Source organism: Meleagris gallopavo, chromosome 3 (genome assembly GCF_000146605.3).
Source record: "Meleagris gallopavo isolate NT-WF06-2002-E0010 breed Aviagen turkey brand Nicholas breeding stock chromosome 3, Turkey_5.1, whole genome shotgun sequence".
Taxonomy (NCBI): domain Eukaryota; kingdom Metazoa; phylum Chordata; class Aves; order Galliformes; family Phasianidae; genus Meleagris; species Meleagris gallopavo.
In genome coordinates this window covers 47,366,482-47,392,871 of record NC_015013.2, presented here as the reverse complement: position 1 = coordinate 47,392,871, position 26,390 = coordinate 47,366,482, and the positions used below count along the sequence as shown (strand labels likewise).

At 35.3% G+C, this 26,390-nt stretch overlaps 1 protein-coding gene across 1 annotated transcript in view; it reads left to right on the top strand.

Annotated features, from left to right (window-relative positions):
- Nucleotides 1–26,390, top strand: part of ROCK1 (Rho associated coiled-coil containing protein kinase 1) — a 79,524-nt gene that overhangs the window by 32,230 nt on the left and 20,904 nt on the right. Inside the window, exons 3-21 of the mRNA XM_010708815.2 lie at nt 274–374; nt 1,200–1,337; nt 2,555–2,730; nt 5,859–5,943; nt 7,621–7,765; nt 8,054–8,192; nt 9,408–9,499; nt 9,720–9,879; nt 12,469–12,535; nt 16,445–16,533; nt 18,053–18,101; nt 18,649–18,784; nt 19,430–19,521; nt 19,655–19,901; nt 21,574–21,680; nt 22,775–22,929; nt 23,829–23,988; nt 24,231–24,415; nt 25,080–25,149. Of these exons, the coding sequence (XP_010707117.1) occupies nt 274–374; nt 1,200–1,337; nt 2,555–2,730; nt 5,859–5,943; nt 7,621–7,765; nt 8,054–8,192; nt 9,408–9,499; nt 9,720–9,879; nt 12,469–12,535; nt 16,445–16,533; nt 18,053–18,101; nt 18,649–18,784; nt 19,430–19,521; nt 19,655–19,901; nt 21,574–21,680; nt 22,775–22,929; nt 23,829–23,988; nt 24,231–24,415; nt 25,080–25,149 (2,393 nt within the window). The remainder of the gene's footprint in view (nt 1–273; nt 375–1,199; nt 1,338–2,554; nt 2,731–5,858; nt 5,944–7,620; nt 7,766–8,053; nt 8,193–9,407; nt 9,500–9,719; nt 9,880–12,468; nt 12,536–16,444; nt 16,534–18,052; nt 18,102–18,648; nt 18,785–19,429; nt 19,522–19,654; nt 19,902–21,573; nt 21,681–22,774; nt 22,930–23,828; nt 23,989–24,230; nt 24,416–25,079; nt 25,150–26,390) is intronic.

Sequence of the window (26,390 nt, the reverse complement as noted above, 5' to 3'; positions counted from 1 at the left end):
TTTGTAATATAGTTATTTAGAAAAAAAATGCCAAGTGAGGAATGTCCAGTAACTTGATTGTACAATCATTCTTGTATTATGTTTATGTCAGGTTTGGTTACTGCAGTAATGAGAGTGAGGTCATGCATTCTGCAGGGAAGTTTCCAATAGGGAAGTAGGTTAAAATCCAAATCCCCTCTTTAATATCTTTCAATAATGCTGAAAAATTAAAATAAGAGGTGAATGAGTTTAATCAATTTGATGTATATGAAATGTGAATTTTCTTTCACGTAGATAAAGACACAGTAAATAAAATGAGGGATCTGCGGATGAAAGCTGAAGATTATGAAGTGGTGAAGGTCATTGGCAGAGGGGCATTTGGGGAAGTTCAGTTGGTAAGTTCTGTCTGTACATTTGAAAGTCTTCTGTAGCATTTGCTGATGCATCTATTTCTGAATACAGAGTTCAGAAGAGGAAATCACATATTACATATATATGTTATATATTACTTATATGTTATATATGCATTATATTATACATTATATATTATATATGGAAATCTATTTCTTTTTATCCCATGGAAATGTTTTTGAGAATTTCTGTACTCTCAATCTGCACCTGTTTTGCACTGTAAGTCATACTTCTATTAAAAAGTGGAATATATATTACTCATAATCCCCAAAAGCAAACTTTGCTGGTGTATTTATGGATGCTCAAACAGTTCTTTAGGACTCAAAGAATTTCTGCCAGTTCGGGGCTTATAACTGGAGTTTTGTGGAAGTTCCTCACAGATGAGAGGAGATGTGTGCTGCTGATGTTACATCAGCAACTAGATTTGTTTGTGCTGCTTTATTAAACTGAGAATTAGTGGTAGAAACTAGTCATAAGCAGCAATTTTATAATGATCTCTACAAATGCTAATTGTCTTACTAGTTTTTAAAAGGTGCCTCCACATGTCCTTTTATAGATATTCACCTACAAGTCATAAAATGATTGTTATGCCTATGGATGCTGTTGGATAGTTCTAGCAAGTATTTAAAGAGCAGTGTCAGAAAGTGCTATCTAATTATTTTGTAGGTGTGTAATATATAATTCTCTGTAAAAGCATGATGGGTCGTATGAAATCTATTAAATAGAGTGAAGCAGGAAATGTATTCAGTTATATTCTTCCTGTATTAATGCGGGAAACTAATGTATTTTGTATGTAACTCTTGTCATAGGTAAGGCATAAATCATCAAGAAGAGTGTATGCTATGAAACTTCTAAGCAAATTCGAGATGATAAAAAGATCAGATTCTGCGTTCTTCTGGGAAGAAAGGGATATTATGGCTTTTGCTAATAGTCCCTGGGTTGTTCAGGTATAGTGAGATTCCTTTAAAAATATTATTGGTGTAGAACAGTTCTGTTATAGAGCTGCATGACTTGTATTTTCACGGTTTAGCTTTTTAAATTCCCTTCTTTGTTACACTGATCTCTTGGAGAAATACATAACTTACAACAGGAATGCTGTTTGCAACAAACAGCATGTATTGTACTTGGTTGAGAACTGCTTTGCTTTAACAATTGCAAGATAAGCTATTCTGCTTATTCTTAGAACTCTTTGCCAGATAGAAGTTAAAACTGGTGAGCCTGCTAGATAGTAATTCTTTGAAGCAGCCCATGTAACAGAAATATGTGTAAGATGTAGCTACTGTATATTCCATTTTTTGTATGTATTTGCCTGCTCTAGTTATGTTTTCCTCATTTCAGTGTTATTACAATGTTTTGAGAAGCATTGCTGCCTTTGAAATTAATATGGAGGATGCCTGAAGCTATCATCATACGTTTGTGTGTGCATGTTAACACATTCATTTAAACTGTTCTTACCCTTAAGCGTGTAAATTCTTTTGTTAAGTTAGAATTAAACAAAATCATTCAAGAGTAACCTAAAAATCATACAAGTCTTACCGCAGTCAAAGAGGTAACTATATCACTGTCTGTCTAGGAGTGATTGTTCAACAGAGTATTTTATGATTTTCTGAAAGGTTTAAGGAATCATACTTAAATTTACTTTCACTAATTGTGTTGAACAGAGCATTGACTACTGTAAGGGAAGTACTACTTTTTTAGTTGTTTTAAATTTGGGTTCACTTTCTAAACAATGGATACACTGACAATAGAATAATAAATATTTAGTGATAACACAAATAGAATCAGGAAGATGTTTGCGGTACAGTAGTTTCATGTTTACATATTTGTCAGTTGTCATTCCAGGGAGCAAGGAAACATTACGTTCTATTATGCAATGAACTCTCTTTGAAATTATCTCAATATTTATTGCACCAAATTGTGATCTGGAAGTAGAACTCTACTACTTATGTAGTAATATAAAAGAATGGAAAATCTGGCAGAAATTGACTTGAGATTAAGATCTTTTCAGAAGGTCTACTGGATGGTGAAAAGCTACTGCAGTAGTTCTAGCAATTCCATTACTCTGTGAGTCAAGTGGCACAGGAATTCCAGGGTTTTCCAGCAAGCAAAAGATGAAAGATATCTGAAACATTCAGTGACTTGTTCTTTTATTTTCTTTTTACAGTTATTTTACGCATTCCAAGATGATCGTTATCTTTACATGGTCATGGAATACATGCCTGGTGGAGACCTTGTAAATTTAATGAGTAACTATGATGTTCCTGAGAAATGGGCAAGATTTTATACTGCTGAAGTTGTTCTTGCATTAGATGCGATTCACTCAATGGGCTTTATACACAGGTGAAAAAATTGTTTATATAGTGTTTTAATTCTGTCAGAATTTAATTGTTTATGATAGTTTTAAAATTGCTAACGTTCCTTCTTTACTGTTGTTTCAATGTTATTCCATATGACGACTTCAAAAATTCTTGCTATCAGAAATTACACATCTGAGGTGATACAATCAAAATAGTTTTTCAGTTCCTCTGTTCAGAGAATAATAAAATTGTCCCACTTTACCAAGAGATGCAGACCTAATGTGACATGAATAAGTTAACTCTAAATTAATTCATTTCACTTGATCTAGTGGTTAGATTAGCATTTAACCCATCTAGTGGTTGGCGACCCTGCACATAGCAGGGGAATTGAAACTAGATGATCATTGTGGTCCTTTTCAACACAGGCTATTCTGTGATTCTATGATTAGCTTGATGAGAGAAAGTTGTTTGGAGAATTTGATAGTGGTAGTATATACTACTAGTAATTATTGACTCTCAGCTCTGCATTTAGGCACTGGAATGGGCTACCCAGGGAGGTGGTGGAGTCACTGACCCTGGAAGTGTTCAAGGAACGTTTGGATTTTGTGGTGAGGGACATGGTTTAGTGAGAACTATTGGTGATAGGTGGATGGTTGGACTGGATGATCTTGTAGGTCTTTTCCAACCTTGGTGATTCTGTGATTCTGTGATTTAGAGCCTCACCTGGCAACAGTGACCCATTCAAAAAGAAACTGAACAAGTTTAGAAAAATTTCCCAACCACCTATTTTCTTATAAGAGGCCAAATGAAAAGCAGACAGAGAGAAAAAGGACTTAGCTGAATTTCGTGTTATCTTTTTAACCTCAGGTGTCGTCATTCATCAGATAAATTGAGATGTTCTCTGTTGATGTTTGAACTTTTGTCTATCTTTTAACTATGTTAACTAGAAGTAGAAGAATAAATTTATCAACAGAAAATGTGGGAACAGTTTGAGAAGAGCATGGTATATATTCTCAATTTGTAATTTGGTCAGATCAGCTTTAACACTTAAGTTTTTGTACAAAAAAAAAAAAACAAAGCGTGAAGCTATTAATCCATTGCTTGAACAGGATCTAGGTGATACATCATTAATGATGTTACTTACTACATTTAATGAATGAATTGTCTGGCAGAACCATTTGTGCATGTGTATTGCTTTCTTTAGAAAACTGACAATTGCAGTTGATTTGCAGTGCTGCTGGCTTTTCCTGAAATTTTAAAATATTTTGGGGCTGACAGTTTTTTTTCTTTTTTAATTTGAGGAGTGAATGGAAACTGATGAAAATGAGGGCTGATGTAGCAACAAAGGACGTGGGAAGGGCTGAGGGTGCTATCTTTACCTCAACCTTCACTTGTAAGGTCTTCTCTCAGGCCTCCTAGGTCCCTAGTGGCATAATCTGGGAGACTGAAGCATTTCTGTGACAGAGAAAGATCAAGCTGCGTCCCATTTAGGCAAATTGGGCACATACAAATCTAAGGTCAATAGGATGCACCAAAGATTATGAAGGAGGTGGTCAGTATCATGATACTGCTGTCTGGAGTTTCTCACTGGAGAGGAGTGGAGAGGAGGATCAGAGGACGACAGGTTGATCAGCCTATTGACAGTTTCTGGGAGTAGTATGGAGTATATTATCAGGAAACAGCTTCTAAGCACATGGACAAAAAGGTGACTGGGAACAGCCTGCATGTATTTACCAAGGGTAAAACTTGCCTTCTAACCTAAAGGCTTTTGATGTAGCTGGGATGGAGAGGTAGTGGAATAGGTATACTAAAATATGGCCTCAAAGGGTTATGCTGAGTTGAATGAAGTCCAGCAGGTTGCTAGGGATTCCTTAGAAAGTTGATGAGGTCAGCACTGTTTCTATTTGCAACATAAGTAATATTCTCATGAGACAGAATGCACCAGTCTTCAGCGGCCCAGTGAGACTTCATATAGAAGGTAAAGCCAGACTTGAAATTGCACAGTGAAGGGGTTAGAGGCAGTGATGGCAGAAGTTGCAGGAAGGGTAACAGAGTGCTGGCACAGGTTCCAGAGCCTGTGGAATCTCCTCCTTGGAGATCTTCAAAAGCCGCCTGGACACCCTGCTCTGGGTGTCCCTGTTGGAACCAGGGTGTGGCCAGAGGGCCCTGCCAACCTCAGTCAGTCTGTGAATATTTAGTTATTCGTTAGGAGATATTTTGAGTGTGGCCAAATGATGGAAGAGAGTTCATGAGAGTTTGTGAAATCCCCATCCTTGAAAAAATACGAAACTCGACTGGATTCAACCCTGGGGAACCTGAATGTGACTTTGAAGTTTAATCTCATTTCCTCAGTTGTGCTTTAATCAGGCAGTTGGCCTAAGCATGTTACAAAAACTCCCAACTAAAATTATTCTGTGTATACTGATACATTTCCACTGTGTGCCCTGAGGTGAGGTAGTGCTAGAGCTTCATTTCACAGTAGTGGCCTGAGTTTTGTTTTGAAGTCCCAGGAATGTACTTTCTTCTGACACTCATTTTATATTTTTGATTGCAGCTTCTTACTATTATTCTGCTACAGTATATTTAATACCATTACCTTTGAACTTCACCAGTTAGCTTATGGAAACTGCCTTTCTTTAAGAGAATTACCATGTGGAAAAGTGCATACAACAGTGCTCCTTTTAAGCCATAGAGAAGTAGTTGTTCACTCTTATATATTTCAAAAAGTGACATGCATTTGTTCCCTGAAAATAGAAGTGATGCAGGAGGGAAAAAAGCTGTGTTCTCAAGGTCTGATTGAGATGATTATCTGGGAATTTGATGCGTTTCTTTTTATGCAGCTGAACTGGATCTTAAGGGAGATGGGCTTTAAACCACTGAGTGTTTTGGTATTTTTTTAATTATTTTTTAATTTTATTTTGGAACAAGAGTAACATCCAGATTTGTTAAATTCACTGACTTGAGACTGTGTTCCTACATTTATTATCACTTTTTAAAACATTTAGTTCCACAATCTGCATGTAGGGCATGATACTTTAAGAGGGAGAAAATAGAGGAAACAGTATGCTTTCATGTTGTTTTTCGTTGCTATGTTACGTCTAAAAATGAATGACTTCTACTGTTTTCATCAGTTAAATCGACCAATTAATACAAATATTTTTCTCTTTTCAGAGATGTGAAGCCTGATAATATGCTGCTAGATAAAGCTGGTCATTTAAAACTAGCAGATTTTGGTACTTGTATGAAAATGAACAAGGTAGGCTTAAGTTTTTAACTTTGCTTTTCTGTTTGTAAAAGGAAAGTGTATCTGAAAGTGAAAATAAAATAAACTGAAAACTTTTTAGGTGAGAGATATCCAAGATTCCCCTCTATTCCTGTTACTATTTTTTGTGCATCCTATTAAATTACAGTATAAAATGTGAAAATGGTTCTGGAAATAGGGACTGCATCAACTTCTATACCCTTTCAGACAGACCAATTGTCTGTAGATCCCTCTGGTCTATTTCTTCAAGTTTTTGTTATCAAAGTAGTGTGAAAGAATGAGATTATTCCAAGATAGCTTGTCAGTGATGAAAGAATCAAAGCTGATGTCTAAGTTGTTGAATCCTTACTATGCTTCCTAGCATATTCTGATCTTGTGAAAAGGTGGATCTGAAGGAAACAGGTTGAAGAATATAATGAAATTATTTATTTTTCAAAATAAAAAGTATTTCAAGTACTGTGGAACATTGTTGTTCCCTACACAGAGTTGATTAATTTGTCAACCTGCACCTGTGTACCTGGAAAGTGATCTGAAAGAGATGATACTTTACAAATAGAGTCTGTGTAATATACACATCATATTTTCAGTTTATTCTAGGAGGTTTGAATAAATAATTCATTTAGCTGCTTTGCTATAAGTAAAGGGCACCAATAAAAACAAATGCAGGCTATGTGCACAAATTGAAAAAGCTGGCTTAAGTTACAACCAGTCCACTTCAGTGGAGTAGCAGACACATAATTTGTCTTAATTTTGTCTTAATACAGATTTTTGGGGACTGATTTTGCTCTTTGGGAACTTTTGAAATACAGAAGAGTATCCAAGTGCTTAAGCTTTAAGTGCCAAAAAGAAGTAAAAGCATAGGACTTCGTATATTAGTCTGAAAGAAGTAAACTTGTGTCAGTCATGCTTTGCGTTCTGTTCTGTACTAAACAAAGCTAGCTGTGTGTTGAAGAGCACGAGTAAAGTAGCTCTGTGGAAGAGAAACTGCTGCATGTAGACAGGAGCTTGATGCAGGTGCATTCCGGATTTATTGTGCAAGCAGCATTTGCTTTGTTATATTTCTCATTTATCTATTTTTGTACAAGTTTTTCTACTGATCCATTTCTAGAAACAGTATAGACTTATTCTGAAAGTTTCTGAATACTGGAAAGGGTGGTGTGATTTCTGCTTCAGTGTTCTTGTTGCCATCTCCAGTGTGATTACCGTGTTCTTCTGCCAGTCCTTTCTCAGGAGGGTGAGGAGTGTAAAACATTCTTCTGACTTCTTACTCAATTTGAAGTCTCTGCTTCAAGTTTCAGGGCCTTATCTACATTGCTACGTTCTTGGAATTAAGGATATTGGGTTGGAAGTGAAAAAGTTAATTTAGCTGGTCTTCACAGCAAAATCCTGAGCGTTTGACTCTTTTACACTAGCAGAGGAGCTTTCCTTGTTTACCCTAAATCCTGTCAGTATGTAAGACACTCATACTTGCTTGAGCAAGTAATCCAGTGCTTTGTTCTGGATTTGGTAATTTAGTGATTAAAAATGTTTAAATACCCATGCCAAGAAGAACATTTGTTAATGAAAGTTGATGTTGATTTATCAGGGTTGTTTAGGCTGTGTAAACTCTTGAAAATGGCTTGCAATTTTGGCTCTTACATTTGGGCCTGGCTATTTTCTTTCTCTTTGTAGGAAGGTATGGTACGATGTGATACAGCTGTAGGAACACCAGACTATATCTCTCCTGAAGTACTGAAGTCCCAGGGTGGTGACGGTTACTATGGACGAGAATGTGACTGGTGGTCAGTTGGAGTTTTTTTGTATGAGATGCTTGTAGGTGAGTAGTAGGATAATAAAAATGAACTGTAGTACTTAAAAGTACTCTCAGTTAAAATACCACTGTTGCTTTAACTGTTTAATGTATTACTTTCCTGTCATAAGTTGTGATTGTGACTTCATTGTTCATAAAGCATATTTTGGAAATATTCTGACACAGTTCTCAAACATTTGTCTTTGCCTGCTGTTCAGTTAATTGCTTACATTTATTAAGCATATAATTCAAATGCTATACGCCAAATCCGCAATATTTATCTGTGTTTTAATTTTTGTCTTGTTGCTTTTTCAGGTGACACACCTTTTTATGCAGATTCTTTGGTTGGAACATACAGTAAGATTATGAACCACAAGAACTCCCTTACCTTCCCTGATGACAATGAGATCTCTAAAGAGGCAAAAAACCTTATTTGTGCCTTTTTAACTGATAGGTGAGATTTAAACTTTAATCAAAATGAAAGTAAGCTTTCATTAAGGAAAACTATGATGTTGAAGGAGTGTATGTGTGTGTATCTCTATAATGTGTTGGTGTGAGTTTCTAAACTGCTCAGCAGAGGTGGAATTTTCATTGTCTTGGTATGAATGCAGTGTAACGCTGATCCAATTTAGATGCTACTTTAGTTTCATGTATGCAATCTGAATGCAGTTCTTTTAATTGAATGTTCTCCTTTGTGGAAGTTGGATTTTATTTGTGTCTTAACAACATAAGAAAGTGTTGGCCTCTTGCTTAAAGTACAGAAAGGATGTCTTAAGTGTAGTCAATAAACTTTTAGAACCTCAGTCACTTAAATCTTTTAAGTCATTTTGTCTACCTTGAAATAATGTTTTGCTTAACCTGAAGTAGCAGTTACTAACCAATGTTGCTGCAAACTGGACAAGCAGATGTCATCAGTTTTACCTTGTCTCTGTGCTTAGGAGAGGAATCCCCAGTGCTTGCTGCTGTCCTTCGTGGTAGCTATCATGTATAGTGATGGAAGGGAAATGCTGCTATTGTAAATACTTCTACCTTCTAAACTTGGTTGACTATGAAGTGTTATTTCTTAGTAACAGCTGCTGTGTTGTGGAGTGTCATAAGAGTCATGGGGTCCTTTGGGATGAAGCTGAAGGAAAAGGTGCATTTTGTGAGCATCTATAATACAATCCCAGCTGCTAGTGGGCATTCAGTCCACAGGATCAGGGTAGAGACATCCCAAAGGAAGCCCCTGGGTGAAATGTGGATGTTAGGCTTTCTAATTTAGCAGATGCACTCCAGTTGTACCCACACTACTTAATGATATAAGTATAACCTTTGCTTGAAACCTAGTGCTACAAAGGAAGGAGACTGTTGCATTTGCTGAGCTACGTGGGATTCAAGCAACAGCATAAACTCCTTGAGAGCTGCCTAGACAGTCTGTGATGATGGAAACAGTAGCAGCAGGAGTTCTTGTAGACAAGATTTAAACCAGATTTTTGTTCTGAAGTTACCTGTGGTGTTGCTGTAGTTATTTTCATATCTGAAAGCTTTGAGATATGTCTGTTTCTTGCCTTAGTTTGAGAGGTAACTATTTTCAGTTTGTTGCGAGATATGCTGTAGAGCGACTCTTCTTTCTTTTGGAATGATTTATGCTGTTGCACGTGCCATAGTGAAAAAAAACACCTCTTTACAGGGAAGTGAGACTGGGACGAAATGGCGTAGAAGAAATTAAACGACATCTTTTCTTCAAAGATGATCAATGGGCTTGGGAGACTCTCAGAGATAGTAAGTATAATGCTTTTCTCAGACACTGTGATCTGGCTTACTAATGTATCATGTTAGCAAAACAACTGCCATATTTCTTTTCGATGGGATTTAGTCTTCCATACTTTGTAGCAAGGAATGAGGTTTGTTAGACACCAAAGAGACATTCCTCCCAAACTCTTAACTGTTACTTGAATGATAAAATAGTTATTATGCTATAATTATTCCTGTTTTTTCCTAGCTGTAGCACCAGTTGTGCCCGACTTAAGCAGTGACATAGACACTAGTAATTTTGATGATATTGATGAAGACAAAGGAGAGGAAGAAACATTTCCCATTCCAAAAGCGTTTGTGGGCAACCAGCTTCCTTTTGTTGGATTTACATATTACAGCAACCGTCGGTATGTACAAACAAGCAATTTAGTGATGTATTCTCTAGTCAAGACTCCTGTTTAACTCTTAGCAGTAAATAAATACAAGCCAAACGGATTTCTTACTAATGAGTCAGAATCCTAACAAATTACATTTTGATAGCTAATATTTCTAGTCATCAGTATCTTAAAATATCGCACCGATTTTGTGAATGTCTTATTTTCTGTTAAGAATATTGCATAGTGGTGCAGCAGAAACTGAGCAAGAATAATCATCGTCTGTTGCTGCTATAAAGGTGCCTAGAGGGCACTGAAATATTCATGTCGTCATGAATTAGGGATATGAACATCACTTTTGTTGAAAAGCTCCTAAATTTTATACAGGGATTCCATACTTCATATCACTTATGTAGTATTGTGATAAATTAAAGCGTGTTAACTTCTCTGTGGGTCACTGGAAAGAAAATATTTTTCTTTTCCCTGTTATCTGTGATAGTTTGTCTTATTCAAAGTATTCAACTACAGTGTGAGATAGTTATGCTTCAGTTTTTGCTGCTCCTTAAAAAACTTTAAATGACATCAGTTGAAATAACATTGATTTGTACTTAAACATTCATTATTATTGTAGGCTCTATAGATAGCTATATCTACATTCAAAAAATATTTAACTTTTTCTTACTTTGAATGCTGCTTTTTATTGTTGTGGGTGTCGGTCACACTTAAAGTGGACTAAGTCTTCTAGTAGAACATGCCAGAGAAATGTGACTGTTATTTAACATTTGAGGATAGGAAAGCTTTAAAGGAAAATAAATCTGTTATTCAACCTTGGATAGAAGAGGAACCACTTTTCCAAGCTCGTGGTGAAATTCTTTCCATCTCAGCAGCGAGTTGGATTTTTCTGTGTAGTAAAAACAAACTTTGCAGACAGTTTGTGTGAGTTCAACAGTCATATAATTTTACTTAATGTTTTGACTTCAGTCTGTAATGAAAAAAAAAAGGTGTCTTAATTTTTGACTTGTGGGAAGACTTTGGAATATGTTATCAAGAAGGTGAAATAGCATACTGATGGCTGCTGATAAGTGAAGTTCTTATTTTCCCTTTTTCTTGTTGGGGTGGGGACAGTACCAGGAATTCAGAGAACTAAAAGATTGTTTTACTATCATGATAGAACTCTTCCGCTAAGTGCTATTGTTAGGTTGTATACCTACTGGAACTAAAATAGTTTCTGGAATTATATGAATCCCGTAATACAATGTTGTGACAGTTTTGAAAAGTCTGAAATGATCATTTGTACTTGCTAAACCTGTAATCCTAATTTTAATTCCCTTTTTATATTGAAAATAGTTCAAACATTAAAACTGTTTATTTATTGCATGCATCTTCCACTTTCTTTGGTTTTGTTGTATTTGACATATACTTAGAGTTAAAAGAAATGGGGATATAAGAAAATGATCTGACTTATGTCACTGAAGGAAGTCATAAGGTATTTAGTAAAAGATATTTTCTACAGCTGTAATCTCATTGATTCCAAGCTAGAAAACATGATTCTTTATTATTGAACTTCACCTATAGCACAGGTTTTGGAATACTAGTTGAGAACAGTTTATAGCAATTTGTAGCTTTTGTGTTCCCTTCTGGGTTGAGGTTATTCCTACTCTTCTGTGGTGCTGTGACTGCTTCAGTATGATATTTTTCCTGCTCAGTAGCTCTGGTATGCAATTATGATAGCTTCTTGAACTTGAGACACTTGATCTCTATTTAAAGGGAACTATTGTGTTTTCTCTTTGTCGTTTGGTTATCTGTAAGCAGTCCTGATGTTTAATTTGACGGGTTTGCAGATGTCTTTGATGTTACCCTCCTTGATATTTTAAAAAGGTTTTGATTCATGTGGAACAACAAAAAAAAAAGGATGTTTCCATCTTCCTCAGTTCATGTGCTGGAGATTTCTTCCTCACACAATCTGATATAGTTAAGGAATCCTTCATGTGTCTCTATAGCATTTATCAGGCCAAGAAGATCACACCAAATGCAGAAGTAATTATCAGATAGTCACTTGTATTTATTTACCTGACTTTTTAGCATCACAACAAATAGACATTTGTGGTATTTTTAGAAAAGAGTTCTGTGAAATAGCACTCCAGGACAACTTTGTGTGTGGAACTTCTAATGACTTTGTTGGAAGTTATGCATACACGATCTCTGCAGTTTGCTTCATTACTACTTGTCTCATAAGTGCTGGAATAAATATTTATGGGATGCAAGCCAGAGAGAGTATTGTAACCATGGAAAGCAAAGTATTTTTTAATGTTGTTTTTTTTAAAAGTTGGTTGTATTAATACTTGGCAGAAATCCTTTTTTCAAGAGATCTTCTGCTGCAACTTTCTACTTGAAGCCAATTTTTGCAATTAATTGTGTGTGGGTTTTTTTTGTTTATTTTTTGCTCAATTAAATGTGCTTAAACCTTGAAGTATGATAAATAATCTGATTATGTTACTATTTGGTTATCCAGATTTTGGGACAAAAAAGAATCAGAGGGTTCTATTTTTAGTGTGATTATATTCCGTTTTTCCGTTTTCCTTTTAAACAATTCTTAAAATAACTTTTAAAATGTTGTTGCAGGTATTTATCTGTCTCTGCAGAAAATTCCAATGATAACAGAACAGGCTCCAGTATGGATAAAAGTGTGGTATGTCTCATTGATTTTAAATTTTGTTGTATCCCAGAGAGCCTGTTGCATGTATGCTTATAAACTTGATTTCTAAATGTCTCTGTTTTAGTGCTTTGAGATAGAGGAGAGCAATACATGGCATGTTAAATCTGTTGGAAAAACTCAATTTCAGGTCTTCCTAAAACATTAACTTTTATGAGTGGGAATAAAATGGTTGAAGCTGCATACTCTTTTTGTGAAGTGAGATTTGCGGAGTTTGTCCTTTGAAATATTTAAGTGTTTGTGCAGTATTTTTAGAGTGCAGTATCTATCCCAGCTGTACACTGGCTTTATGGGGATCATCTAGACATGCTTGTGATAGGAAGTTTGAGCTTTCCAGCAGCCACTGTTTTAACACTGGAGCTTCCTGTGGGATAAGTGAGAGGTGGCAGATGAGGTAGCAATGCAGGAGTTCTTCTCTTTTTCAAATAAAATTTGAATAAAGTTGCTTGGGTGTTCTGCTCCTTCTCAAGGGTACCCCACAAGCTTTTGAGATTCAGGGCACCAAGAAGCTGCATTTGTTTATATAGCAGCTGACCTATCTGAAGAAAAGAGCAGGAAAGTTCAGGAGCTCTTTTGGTTACTGCTCCCTAAGCATCTTGGCAGTCAGGTTACCAGGAAGGTAAGCTGATGTTTTAGGAGCAAGGCAGGCATGGATTCTGTATAAATTTTGGTATAAAGTAGGCTATTCTATTTCATATTTTTCAAGTTGTTTTTTTTTCCAATATAAAATGCTGACAAAAATGATAATTGACTCTAAATAACTCTTATTGGCTTTGATTGACTTACTTTGTTAGTGCTTTATTCTATTATGATTTCCATTTAGAGTCAATGACAATTTGTAAAAGGCAAGGGAACTAGTAGTTTATTTTATTGGACTAAGTGAATTTATTAAGCGCTAAACTGTTTTGATTTTTTTACATATGCTTTTCACTTCCATAAATTTTGCTTTTCTCATCAGCGTATGACTGTTAGTGTGGCAAAATTAAAGACAGAGCTAGAGTTTCACATATTTGTAGATGCTTAAAGATGTACTTTGAGCTTGGGATGACCTTAAAGGTAGTTGTTAAATGGACTTTGCAAACTCTGTGGTGTGAACCTCCCATTTAGCTAGATTCATAGAGCACTGTCTGAGCTGTCGGGGCTATTGGAATGTCTTGTGATTTTAACAGTTCTGGGAGGGGAAGCTCTGGAAGGATATGGGTGGTAGAGAGGTTTAAATGAATGTTAAATCTTTACTATGGGGTATTTTTATCCTACGGTTTTCTCTCAGCTGTTTTTCCTTTCATTACATGCTGCAATGAAAACGATAATGTTAACACATGGTTAGCACAATAATTAATTCTGGAAATATAACACAATGTAAACTATCTGTATTTATGGTATAGTACTTAGCATCTTCTCTGACAAACTGAATGCCAGAAATCAGGAGTGTAAAATTTATAAAATCAGACCATGAAGTCAGAGAAAAATGGAATTGAATATCCTTTTAGTTGAATTTCAAACCTCTTTAAGATCTGATTATTTACTCTCATTTAGTGCTACCCTAAACTCCTGTCAGTGGTTCAGGTATTAAGGAGATGAACAAATATTTTTGCACTGGATCTTTAATTTTCTTTATTGCTCAGGGGGCAAAAGCAGATGCACAGTGCTTTGGTGGTTTAAAAAATAAATAAAATATGGCAACTTCAGAAGGATTTTTCTTGGCATCTCTGCCGTAAACAGAGAGTAAGACACAAGGGAATGCTTTTATATTAAGTTACAATTAACCCAGGCTTTTCTGAAGGTATTATTTAGATTATTGATGTCAGACTGTGCAAAAGTGCTGTTGAAGCCAGTTGTCTTGCACTAATGTAATGTGACTGCTCAGTAAGATTAGATATGCTCCTATATAAGTGTCCAGAGATAGAAAGAAGTAAGAGAAAGCAATAGAGGTCCAAACTATGAGGAGTCAATACAGAAATGCTTCAGTTATCAGAAGTCTTTAGAACTGTTCTTTCTCCATCATATGTAATTTCTTTATGCGGTAAAATGAGTAACCAAGAAGTAGATGAGCAATGATCTTAAAGTTTCTTGATCCTTTATTTTTGTATATTGTCTGTGGATCCTTTTCAGTTGAGTGAGATCTTGCCCATAGTCTGGCTTTGTTTCTCAGTGGTTAGTACCAGAGGAATAAATGTGTCGTTCACCAGTTCTCCTTCCCTATTCCTCTGAGTTAACAGTGGTTTTTGCCTACAACCATTTTTTTCTTCCAAATGGTTCTATGTTGTATATAACACCAGTAGTCAGTTCTCCATAGCTGCTCTGTAGGTGCTGAGAAGTCTATTACTTCCAGCATATCACAGAATCACCAAGGTTAGAAAAGACCTACAAGATCATCCAGTCCAACCATCCACCTATGACCAATAGTTCTCACTAAATCATGTCCCTCAACACAACGTCCAATGTTTCTTTGTTCTCTCAAGGCTTTCTGGTAGTAGAGGTAAATACATAGAACGTGGAGTAGTGAATATATAAAATATGTGGTTTCTGGTTCGTCCCTCATTGCCATATCTGTGTTCCTCTGAAAACTTCAGCTTCAGAGCATGGATGGAAGAAAAATGAGGAAGTGAGAAAGGGTGTCTGGTTCTTAGGAGCACCAAAGTGGGCTCCTTGCTTTTTTCCTACTGAAATAGAAAGGAGTAAAGATTTGAAAACAGGAATAAGAGGAACACTTGCCTGCAAGTAGACAAAAATTATCTCAATGGTAGCTTTCTTGTTTAATGTGGTTAAAGCATGCTGTGTTTTCAGTTTAGGACTGAACAGAGGACTGTCCTGTTTGAGGACATTTACTATTGATATGAAACAAGAATGAAAGGAGAACTTCTCTTTATGGTCTTATTGTGCAGTTCTAGTTTTTTAGGTGTGTTTTGAGGGGAAAAAGTGGAAGAGGTGGACATCAGAGGAGCTGTTCTGTTGCTCCTTCTTCTGGGAAGATTGTGCAAAAAGGAGTTGGGCAATTATCAGAGTTCGTGAAGTTAGAAGAAGAAATAAGACAGCTGAGTGTCAGAACTGCTTTCATGTGTTGCTTTGAAGAGAGTCTGGATTAGGACCATAGTTTTTCTCTGTGCTATTCAGAAAGGCAGAGAGAAATGTGGGAAAGCTAAATAAGGCTGAAATCCTTACAAGATCAGTGGAAAAGTTTAGAGTGAATCAGCACAGACTTGACTTAATGAGCTTCCTCGAAGCTGATACCATCTTGTTAATTGAGGATCTTGCCGATGTTGGAGTGAGATTATTTTGCACAGACATACAGTAGAAGGCAGATATTTTGAGACTGCATGGAAAGAATGAATTCAAGGATTTGTTTTGCTGGCGAACAGTAAATGCAAATTATATTCTGTATTAACATATGAAGCTTGTTACTATTTTCAAACCTTAGTACAAGGCTATCTGTAAAAAAATCTCTCGACTTAATATTTAAGAGCATTTTCCCTCACTGCTAATAACTGATGAGCCTGGTTCTGCTTCCTGAACTGAGAACTGAAGATGCATTGCAAAATATGTTTAGTAGATTATACTGGAAAAAGAATTTGAGGTTTAACAAAATACTTCTGATTCTGAAAATAGGAAAACGAGGCGTACTTGACCTGACTTTGTCCTATGAATTTTGATGAAACTATACACAGCCTAAAAATTTTACTCATGTGCATAATTTTATATTCTTTCTTGTAACTAACTTTGATTTTTTGGAGGAAAGGGGAGAGTAAATCAGCTTAAAAACATAGTGTTTAATTCAAAGTGAGTAGGCTGTGATAGCGTTAAGTAGCTCTGAATATACTGAAATTCCTTTTTGAAGTTTTTGAATTTAATGCATGTTCTTTCATGTACAAATATATATATTTAAAGATGGAAAATATGCAGAAGATGATCTATGATTTGGAAGAGCAGCTACATAATGAAATGCAGCTGAAAGATGAAATGGAGCAAAAGTGCAGGTGAGACTTTGAGTTTGATTTCTTTATGTAATTTTAATGTACCTAATACTTCAATTCTGTATTACTACTTCAGAGATTACCAGAATAAAATTATTGTGCTGTATTCCTACAAGGGAGTTCCAGGTGCAGGTTTAAATCATTCCAAAGCAACATTTGAATGGTTTTCTTGAATATAGTGTGAAGGAAATCCTTTGTTTTCATTGGCATTCATTTAAAACATTTTCTGAGCACTCGTATATTTGAGTTTATCTAGTCCTTCTGAATTAAGAGGCTTTAATGGAATGAAGAACATTTTTTGAGAAGAGTAAAATACTAGATATACCATATATCGGACTATTAACATTGTCTATGCTATCTAAATACATGGTAATTTTTACAGAATCCCATTTATTTTAGTTCCCGGGACTGATAGGTAAAGACCAAGGATTTTCTTTTCAAAGGTGTTGTTTCTGCTATGTTAAAGTAGCTCTGTGTAAATTTGCCCACTTTTTGCAGGTATACTTAAGATCAAACAAGTGGGAATATTCTTTTGTAATAACTACAAATTTTTACTCAGAGTCACCTACTTTCTTTCAGTTAGCTTTTCCTTTTAAAGTCCTTTCCTGAAGGCCTGAGTAAAGCCAGAAGGCTACACTATGCATAGGATATAGGAAGAATTAATGCTTGAGATTTAGGACCAAACTCTGTAGCTGTATGAGCTACTTAAATAGAAACTGATAACCAAAATGGTCCTGTCTGAATGTATGCTGTGTGACTCTTACTTAAGCACCACTTCGCTGTTCACTTGTTCTGATGGCTTTATACAAGTAGGACACGTGTTGCTTGAAATATATTCAGTAACTGCAGTAGTTCCTGCAGCACTACGGAAATTTTCAGGGCACAGCGTTGTGTTTTTTAAGACAGCCTGTTGTTCTCTGTAGATTTGGTTGATTGGATATGCTGTGATAGCTCCTTACTGTTACTGTACCTGGCAGATGACTTTGTCTGAGTCCTCCTTGTTATCTCTCTAAAGAGGGATATGTAGTTGCCAAAATGTATTTGTTAAGATTTTTGCCTGTTAACTGAAAATTTTATAGTGTGCTTAACTTTGCTCTCTGACTGTGTTCAAATAAGTTGTTTCAACTGAGACTTTTGAATAATATTACTTAAGTGTTTTATATGTGATAGTGAGATGATTACTATTGAAATAAACATTTTAGTTATCTGGGAAGCTCAAAACTAGAGGTAGTCTTAGCAGTTCACGAAAATATTCCAATTTTAATGATACTCTCTGTATTTACTGTTTTACATTTCAGATCTAGGGACAAAATATGACACCTAAAGTTTTCTGTATATAATCTGCAGCAAAGTTGATAAATATTTGATATTTTATGAACCATTTGCAGTGATTAAATGTTTTCTTTGCTTTTTAAATACTTACAACAAAATAGAATTAATTAAAATGCAGCACTTTAGTGATGATTGGAAACTTTTTAACTGGAAAAACATAATATATCCTCATTAATCATTTCATCTTTAGGTCTTCAAACATAACGCTAGACAAGATAATGAAAGAACTGGATGAAGAGGTAAGGTATTTTCTCACTGAAGCATTCTTAGCTGGATGAAGAGTATGGATAGTACTTGGACAATTCCAGTTTTTTCTCAGTTTAAATTTGAGGCCAAGTTATCTCATTTCATTACATAGCATTGGAAGTTACGTATTTATTTGTTCACACTTTCAAAACCTTTTTTTTTCTTGATGCACTGATTTGAATTGTTTCTTCTGCTAGATGTTTTACTTAGACTTGATCATTGCAGTTTTTTGACATTTGTCACTATCAATTATTCTAAAAAATAGTATACAGTGGATTTTCTCTTGAGTTCCTATGTTGTATCGTAATATTTGGTTTAATGGTTACTTAAATGTAAGCATGTTAACAAAAAAAAATCTAGTAATTTGGTAAATTTGTGATGTAGGAGTTACAAATAGCTACCTTTTGTAAAAACTTTTTCAAGGGAGCCCAAAATGAATCCACTGAAAATGATGCGTCAGTTTCCTTGACTAATTATTTGCAGAGATACTGCTTTAGGTATCATTCATTAAAATGTAAACTCCAATGGATTTAAATTTAGGGAAATCAAAGAAAGAACCTGGAACTAACAGTGTCCCAGATTGAGAAGGAAAAGATGGCACTGCAGCATAAGATAAACGACTACCAAAGAAAAATTGAACAAGAGAGTGAAAAGAGACGGAATGTGGAAAATGAAGGTATGTCACATTGTCCAAACATTGAAACAGATGAAGTAGATGGTGTGTTTAATAATTTACAATGTTAACGTCTTAAGTGCTGCAGAACTTTGAAAGGAATCCTTTAAAGTAAGGAACACAAATTTTGAGTGCTTTTTCTTGAGTCTTAACAGGATGTTATTTTTGTCTTATTTTCAAATTCTGTTCTCTACAGCATGTTATTATTCTGCAGGCATGGAATTTGATCTAAAAATGTACAGCTGTTTACAGGGTGGACAGTGATAGGACAAGGAGGAATGGTTTTAAACTGAGGTGGGAGGTTTAGGTTAGATATTAGGAGGAAGTTTTTCACACAGAGGGTGGTGACACATTGGAACAGGTTGCCCAAGGAGGTTGTGGATGCCCCGTCCCTGGAGGCATTCAAGGCCAGGCTGGATGTGGCTCTGGGCAGCCTGGTCTGGTGGCTGGCAACCCTGCGCATAGCAGGGGGGTTGAAATTAGGTGATCATTGTGGTCCTTTTCAACCCAGACCATTCTATGATTCTGTGATAAGAAAAAGGCTAGCAGAAGACATAAATGTCAGTGGACTTGTATGTTCAAATGTGTTTGTATAAAAACTAAAGAATTTTATTAATCTGCTTTATTAATGGTGTAATTTCTCTTTAGTGTCTACGCTAAAAGATCAAATGGAAGACTTGAAAAAAATCAGCCAGCATTCACAAATTACAAACGAGAAGATAACACAGTTACAAAAACAAGTATGTTGTTTGTTTGCTGTTTTCATAATTTCTTAAATCTGAGGAGCAGTATTATGCATTCATATAAAACAAAATTTTTCTCAATAAATAAATTTCCATGTTTGAGAATCTTCTTTTATTTTTCCTCTAACAGCTAGAAGAAGCCAATGATTTGCTACGGACAGAATCAGAAACAGCAGTAAGACTGAGAAAGGGTAACACAGAAATGAGCAAGTCATTGAGTCAAGTAGAATCACTGAATAGAGAACTGCAGGAAAGGTGTAGAGTTCTAGAAAGCGCAAAACTGCAGGTGGAGAAAGACTATTATCAACTGCAAGCAGCTTTGGAATCGGAACGAAGGGACAGAAGTCATGGATCTGAAATGATTGGAGAACTACAGGGTAAATCTTCTCTATAATTAGAAGTTGTAAGCCTGCTTATGAAGTGCAATTACATGAAGAAGGGGAAAGCCAGTCTGTGAACAGAGTGATTTAATAGATTAATTCATGAAGATTTGATTGTATCTGAGTGGCTCTTGGGAGGGAGAATATCAAAAAGAACATTCTGAGGGAAGCCACTGATTATGAGGCAAAAAGTACATTACCAGTAAAAGAATATGAAAAGCTGGTAGTGCTAGAGAAGACCCAACACTGCGTTTTACCATCTTGGCACAACAGCCAAGTTGGCACACCTTTTAATTTGTTGTTAAATTTATGTTTTTCTTCTTGTGTTTCTACATCACTTCATAAGTAAGATGAAAAGTATAGTTAGGAATACACATCTGAATGCTTGGAACTTTTTACCATTTATACTTGTGACTCTTAGTACTAGACTATTCAGATAATGTTGTTTCATGATTATGACTGTACTAGCAGAGCCTGCTTCCTAACTTGCCATTTTAATTCATCTGCTGGCAGCATTGAGAATCATTTCCCATGAGGCACAATCGTCTGCTTACTTGTATAGACTGGAGAGAGGTGTTGAGGGCTTTTTTAGTTTTTTAAGGTCAACCTTTTCTTTCTCTGGTATAGGTTAAGAAATACCAAGAATCGTGCTGCCTAGTTACTGTGCTTTGAGTATAAAAAAGCCACTTCAGTTTGATTAGTGTGCATTTCCTCTGAAATTATGGAGTGTAGTCTGGTGCAGCCTGTTATTAATTGCAAGCAGGAAATACGAAATGGCTGAAGACTTCTGTGCACCTATAAATGTGTTCTTTGACTTCATCTAACTTGAGGGTTTGCAGGGAAGGGATCTTTATTCTGAAAGGTGTAGGGATAAGGTATATGCAGTAAGATATTTGCTGGTAATATATGTGAATAACTTTGTGTATTTCAAACACTGACATGGCTGTTTTAAAAGCACATTTCAAATGAATGCAGAAAGATGACATTCAGGAAGACGTTCTTTTCTTCCATCTCATGCTTTTCTTACTGTACTTAATTTTTAAGTGAAATGTTCTGCACTGTAGCCAGATGGAATTGAACTGATAGGTTGCCTACTGTATTAGGCAACCTATCAGTTTGTCATGTATGTGTTTATTTTAAAGGAGCTAGTGCAAAATCTGCAGTCTAGAAATACATACTATTAATTGGTATTCAGTATATAAACTTCTGATGCCACATAGGGTCTTGTGGTAGATGCTAAGAAGAAATATTTAATCTATTCTTGGAAGATTGCTCTAGTCAGTTAGGTGAATACGTACGGCATTGACACCTGTATATCCATGTGAGGTTGTCTTTGTTAATATGCCTTATTTACACATTACTGGAGGTAACATCAGAAAAGGTATTTGTTGCTTGGCACAAGCAGAATTAACATTAATGGAAAGAAATTTTGCAAAATAGCTATTGGGAGTGATGAAAGGCAGATACTAAGTTTTGCTTGTGTTTTTTTTTTTTCCTTGGAATTGTTTCTAACAGTGTAACTAATGAGGTTAGTTGTCTCTACAATGTGTAGTGTTTATATATATGAAGGAGTTGGAAGTGGTTAATGGTCCCAGAAATCACTGAAAGTTGAAAAGATTATCAGTTCAAGTTTAGTAACAAATACTGAACAATATTTATTTTTTGACAGTTCGGATTACAACTTTACAAGAAGAATTAAAAAACCTTAAAAATAATCTTGAAAGAGTGGAAGCAGAAAGAAAACAAGCTCAAGATAGGCTTAATCATTCAGAAAAGGTATGGTAAAATGATGTTGAGGCTAATGTTCTTTGACAGCTTTGATTATATTTTCAAATTAGCAACGTTACTGTTATGTCCTTGCTGTAAATCAGTCTGTTAAAAAGGTAGACTAATTAGTGCTAACTACTTTATAGTCTCATCAGAGTGGTAAGTGTCGCAAGTCCTTAAATGCTTCTCACTTGTAGCTTTAGGAGTATAATTCGTGTTTGTCACGAATCAGTCAAAGATCCAGAGCTTCTGCCAATAGCAAGTAATTTTTGTTCTGTTTGCCTAACCACTGCTGCAGAAACTTGCCTTCTAAAAATCTACAAATTGGAATTTTGTAAAACCTGTGATTTAAATATCTGGTTTTTACTGGATTTTAATTTGGCAGGATCAGTGCTGGGTCTTTTTAGTCAACTTAGAGCTGAGAGTTTTTCCTTCCTTCCGAGAGAACGGCAGCAACATGTTCCCCTAGCATCTCTGGTCCTTGCCCCAAGGTAGAGAAACTAGTAAAGAAGAATAACAGTAAATCCTGCATCATGTTTTCAGTTAGGCTGTGTAGTTAGTTCTCTGTTTTGATGTCAGATAAAGACTTGCATTACTGTGTGGCCTATCCAAATAAAACAGAGATAATTAGCTATGTGGGAAGCTGTAAGAAGTGATCTTTCTCACTTGGAAATACATGAAGAAGTGACGGAAGGCAAGTCCTGCCTCTCAGTGCCCATCTGCTGTGCTTGTTTTGTGAGTTACTGGTTAGGCACTGGGGCTCTTAATAATGAAATAACATAATTGCATGCAGGTGAGGGTAATAAAAATTCCTTTCTGCTCTACTGTTGTCAGTGGGAGTGAGAAATGTTTCCATTTTGGGTGACTCTAATCACACAAATGGAGAGTTTTCATTATGTTATGAACTTACACAGTAATAAATAAAACTAATGAAGTTTTCTCCAGGGCATGGAGTACAGTTTTTTCTGTTGGCTCTCTTTATAAGCTTGGAATACTGATAATTCCTTCATAACAAGATAACACTAAAAAAGAAAATGGAGAAAGTATTCCCTCAGATACTATAGAACTACTATAGCTCTTTTTTTCTTTTTTCTTATATTTAGGAAAAGAATAATTTGGAGATAGATTTGAACTACAAACTCAAGTCTTTACAAGACCGCTTAGAACAGGAAGTAAATGAACACAAAGTGACTAAAGCTCGATTAACTGACAAACATCAGTCAATAGAAGAGGCAAAATCAGTTGCAATGTGCGGTAAGTCTAGTCTGCTTGTTTTGGATGGATAACTCATAGTGTTTTAATTACAGTACCTTAAAATGCGCAGTCTGATAATGTGGTAATCTTACACAAGTGTTTAATCCCTGATGTGAAAACAAAGAGTTCAGAATTATTAAACAAAATGAAAATGACAAATTTTAAAAGATTTTCTTTAGTATGATTACCTGCACGGTAAGAAAGTGTATTGCTTTTTAATGTTTTGAATAACTTACTGCTTTTGCAGTTCAGAACCTTCTTTGGCTTCTAAAATGCCATTGAATCCTATAATGTTGGCTAATGTTAACTGGAATTGAAAGAATTTATTATCAAGACCGATCTCTTGGAGCATTTGTTCCTATGTAACTTTATTATAAATACTGATGTTCTGTTAGGGTTGTCTAAAGTGTTTGAGTTTTTTTGTATATGTATATGTCCATGAATGAAAGAGGTTTCATGTTATCACAGTTGACTATAAGGTCTTTGTGAAGATTGTTGGAATCTGCACATGTAGTTTATAACTTTTCATAAAGCTTATCTGAATGGTAGCATATCCTTTCTTTCGCTGTACTATCCATTCTTGGAAACTAAACTTTGTGTATAACATTTCATAGTGATCACTTCAAGAGCCTGCATTTTGGATTTCATTTTCATTATTTACTTTCAGTTGTCACGATAATATTCTGATGTTTTGAATGCAAACTGAAATTAATATTTCTTAAAAAAATATTGCTTGCAACAAAACCAGGAAGTCTTTATGCACTAACCAATTCATTTAATGTCAGAAGAGCCTGAATAGCTGAACAGATAGGTCTGAAAAATATTAAGACTGTGTTTATAAAAAGATTCTTGCAGATGCTATATATTCATTTCCATTGTTTTTCTTTCCTTAATGTTGTTTAGAAATGGAAAAAAAGTAAAGGAAGAAAGAGCAGCAAGAGAAAAGGCAGAGAATCGAATAGTTCAGGCTGAAAAACAGTGTTCCATGCTAGACTTTGACCTGAAGCAGTCTCAGCAGAAATTGGAACACCTTCTTCAGCAAAAGGAAAGACTGGAGGATGAAGTAAGTAGAATGTTCGTTGCTAAGAATTTTCTTTATAAATAGGAAAACTAGAAGGGATAGTTGCAATGAGAAATAAGATGTTTGGACTGAAATACTTGGAAATTTAGGGATATTTTCGTATATTATATCATGTGTAGCATTTAGGCAGTACTGTTTGACAAGTAATCCATAAATTAAGCTTTCAGCCTTACACAACTGGCTGTTCAGCAGACACTTCTAAACTGAAATAATTTCTTGTTTAGGTAAAGAATCTGTCACTTCAGCTAGAGCAAGAGACAAATAAGCGAATAATGGCACAGAATGAATTAAAGGCGCAAGCTTTTGAAGCAGATAACTTGAAGGGTTCTGAGAAGCAACTGAAACAAGAAATCAATACGTTATTGGAAGCAAAAAGATTACTGGAAGTTGAGTTGGCTCAACTTGCTAAGTAAGTGAAAATCTGAAGTAAAGTGGAAAAATTGTTTAATTAACATGTTTTACTCATTCCTATTAATGAAAAAATGTTCTGTGATGCATTGGCATTTTTTCCTAAACAAAGAGTATTTTTAGCTGCATGTTATCATTTCTATATGTAGCCTTCAGTGTTGGAATATTTTTGTTATGAGCTGTGATGCAGAGTAAATGTTGGCTTGTTGTTCTGCTCTTTTTTGAGATTTGACTTCTTTAAGGATCAAATGTGATGGTACTTGTTTAATTGTATGGAACTTATCTTGTTACGTGGAGGTCAACAACTCTTTCCTCTTTATCTACCTGATACCCTGTTTTTTACAACACTTAATCTGACTGAAGATGCTTCTCATTAATCACGCTTCTATCATAGCTTCCTTCAGCTGAAAGTAAGACTCAACACTCAATATTTCTGTTTAGCATATTATTTTTCTTCTAGCTTACATAGCTAAAGCCATCATCATTCAATTAGAAGAAAGAATGTAATTAAATCACAAGTCTAGGATGAAGAAAACTCTTCGTCTTTGAAATAATGCATACACAAATATAAAATTATTTTAGGCTACTGTTCTGGTTAGAACTAGCCTTTGTGATTGGTTATTAGCTGGCTTCTTACACAATTTCCATTTTTTTTTCCTTCAAAGACAGTACAGAGGAAATGAAGGTCAAATGCGTGAGCTTCAGGATCAGCTTGAAGCAGAGCAATATTTTTCGGTAAGCCTTGCAAAGAATTTTGAATGCTACATTTTTGTGTGAAATTGACTAGTTGAATAGTTAGGCATATTTAAGTTTTTAAAATGTAAACAGCAATAACCTGACATAAATCAGCAATTCACAAAATCTACTTGAATTGCAAAAATGAACAATAAATTAGTGAACATTGATATGTTATTTGTCTGTTTTGTATGTTCCCTTTTAGTTGCTCGCTTGTCAAATTTTCTGTTACGTTGTAATGAATGACTCAATTATCTTAATTACTCAGTGGAGTAGTTGCTTTTGTTATCTTGATAGAGATATTTTTCTGACACATGCAAATTTCATAAAGAGCTCAAAACCTTAATATTTACTGGAATATATTCTGCGTAATTGATCTACTATAAATATGTATAAAACCATAGATCTGGTAGTATCTGGCACTTCTCCCTCATCTTTATAAAAAGATAGCATCTCTGCACCTGAGTCCCCAAAGAGTATGGAAGAGCCTTATTGTATAGCCCATGGAGCCAATATGTGTATTTCATGGATTGAGTCTGGTGTGTTCTATTTCTGTGAACAGAAACAGTAAGATGGGAACTTATGTAATGCCAGAACTTTGAATAATTTGTGATTACACACTGATACGTTTTACTTTCGGAAGAACTCTTTAAATTCAGTTCTTCCTTGGAGGAACAGTAAAAAAATGTTGGTGTTTACCACAGTGCATGCCACTGTGATTTTATTGTACATTCCAGGTTTTTGTGCATTTCTACATAATGTACTGCCAATTGGGAAATCCAATGTGTAGTGTTTTATTGTTTTTTTTTTTTTCACAAGCTTACAGTCTAAACAAAAAACTGTTAATACAGTCTGAAAACTTGGCCAAAGTACTTTGCTGTAGGAGATCAAATTTTAACTTACTGATTTACTGATGTTGTTAATACAGTGATTAAGAACAAAAGTTGTTCACATATACAAGACATCTGTTGGATTAGTTAAGACAAAATCAATCTGTACATAAAATTTGCAGTCTAAGAGTATGGATACAAACAGAATACAACAGATGAAAGTGTAGGACAGGATTAAGCTTCAATTTGACTGATGGTTTGGGGCAGTGATGCTAAAAGAGGATGCAGTTTGGTGCCATTGTCTCCAAGAAGGCTGCTTGCCCCAGCATCAGCCTTCTAGTTTGTCAGTGGATGTGGTTGTACAATTATGTAGAAAGCCAGACTAGAAAACTGAAAACTAACCCAATCACA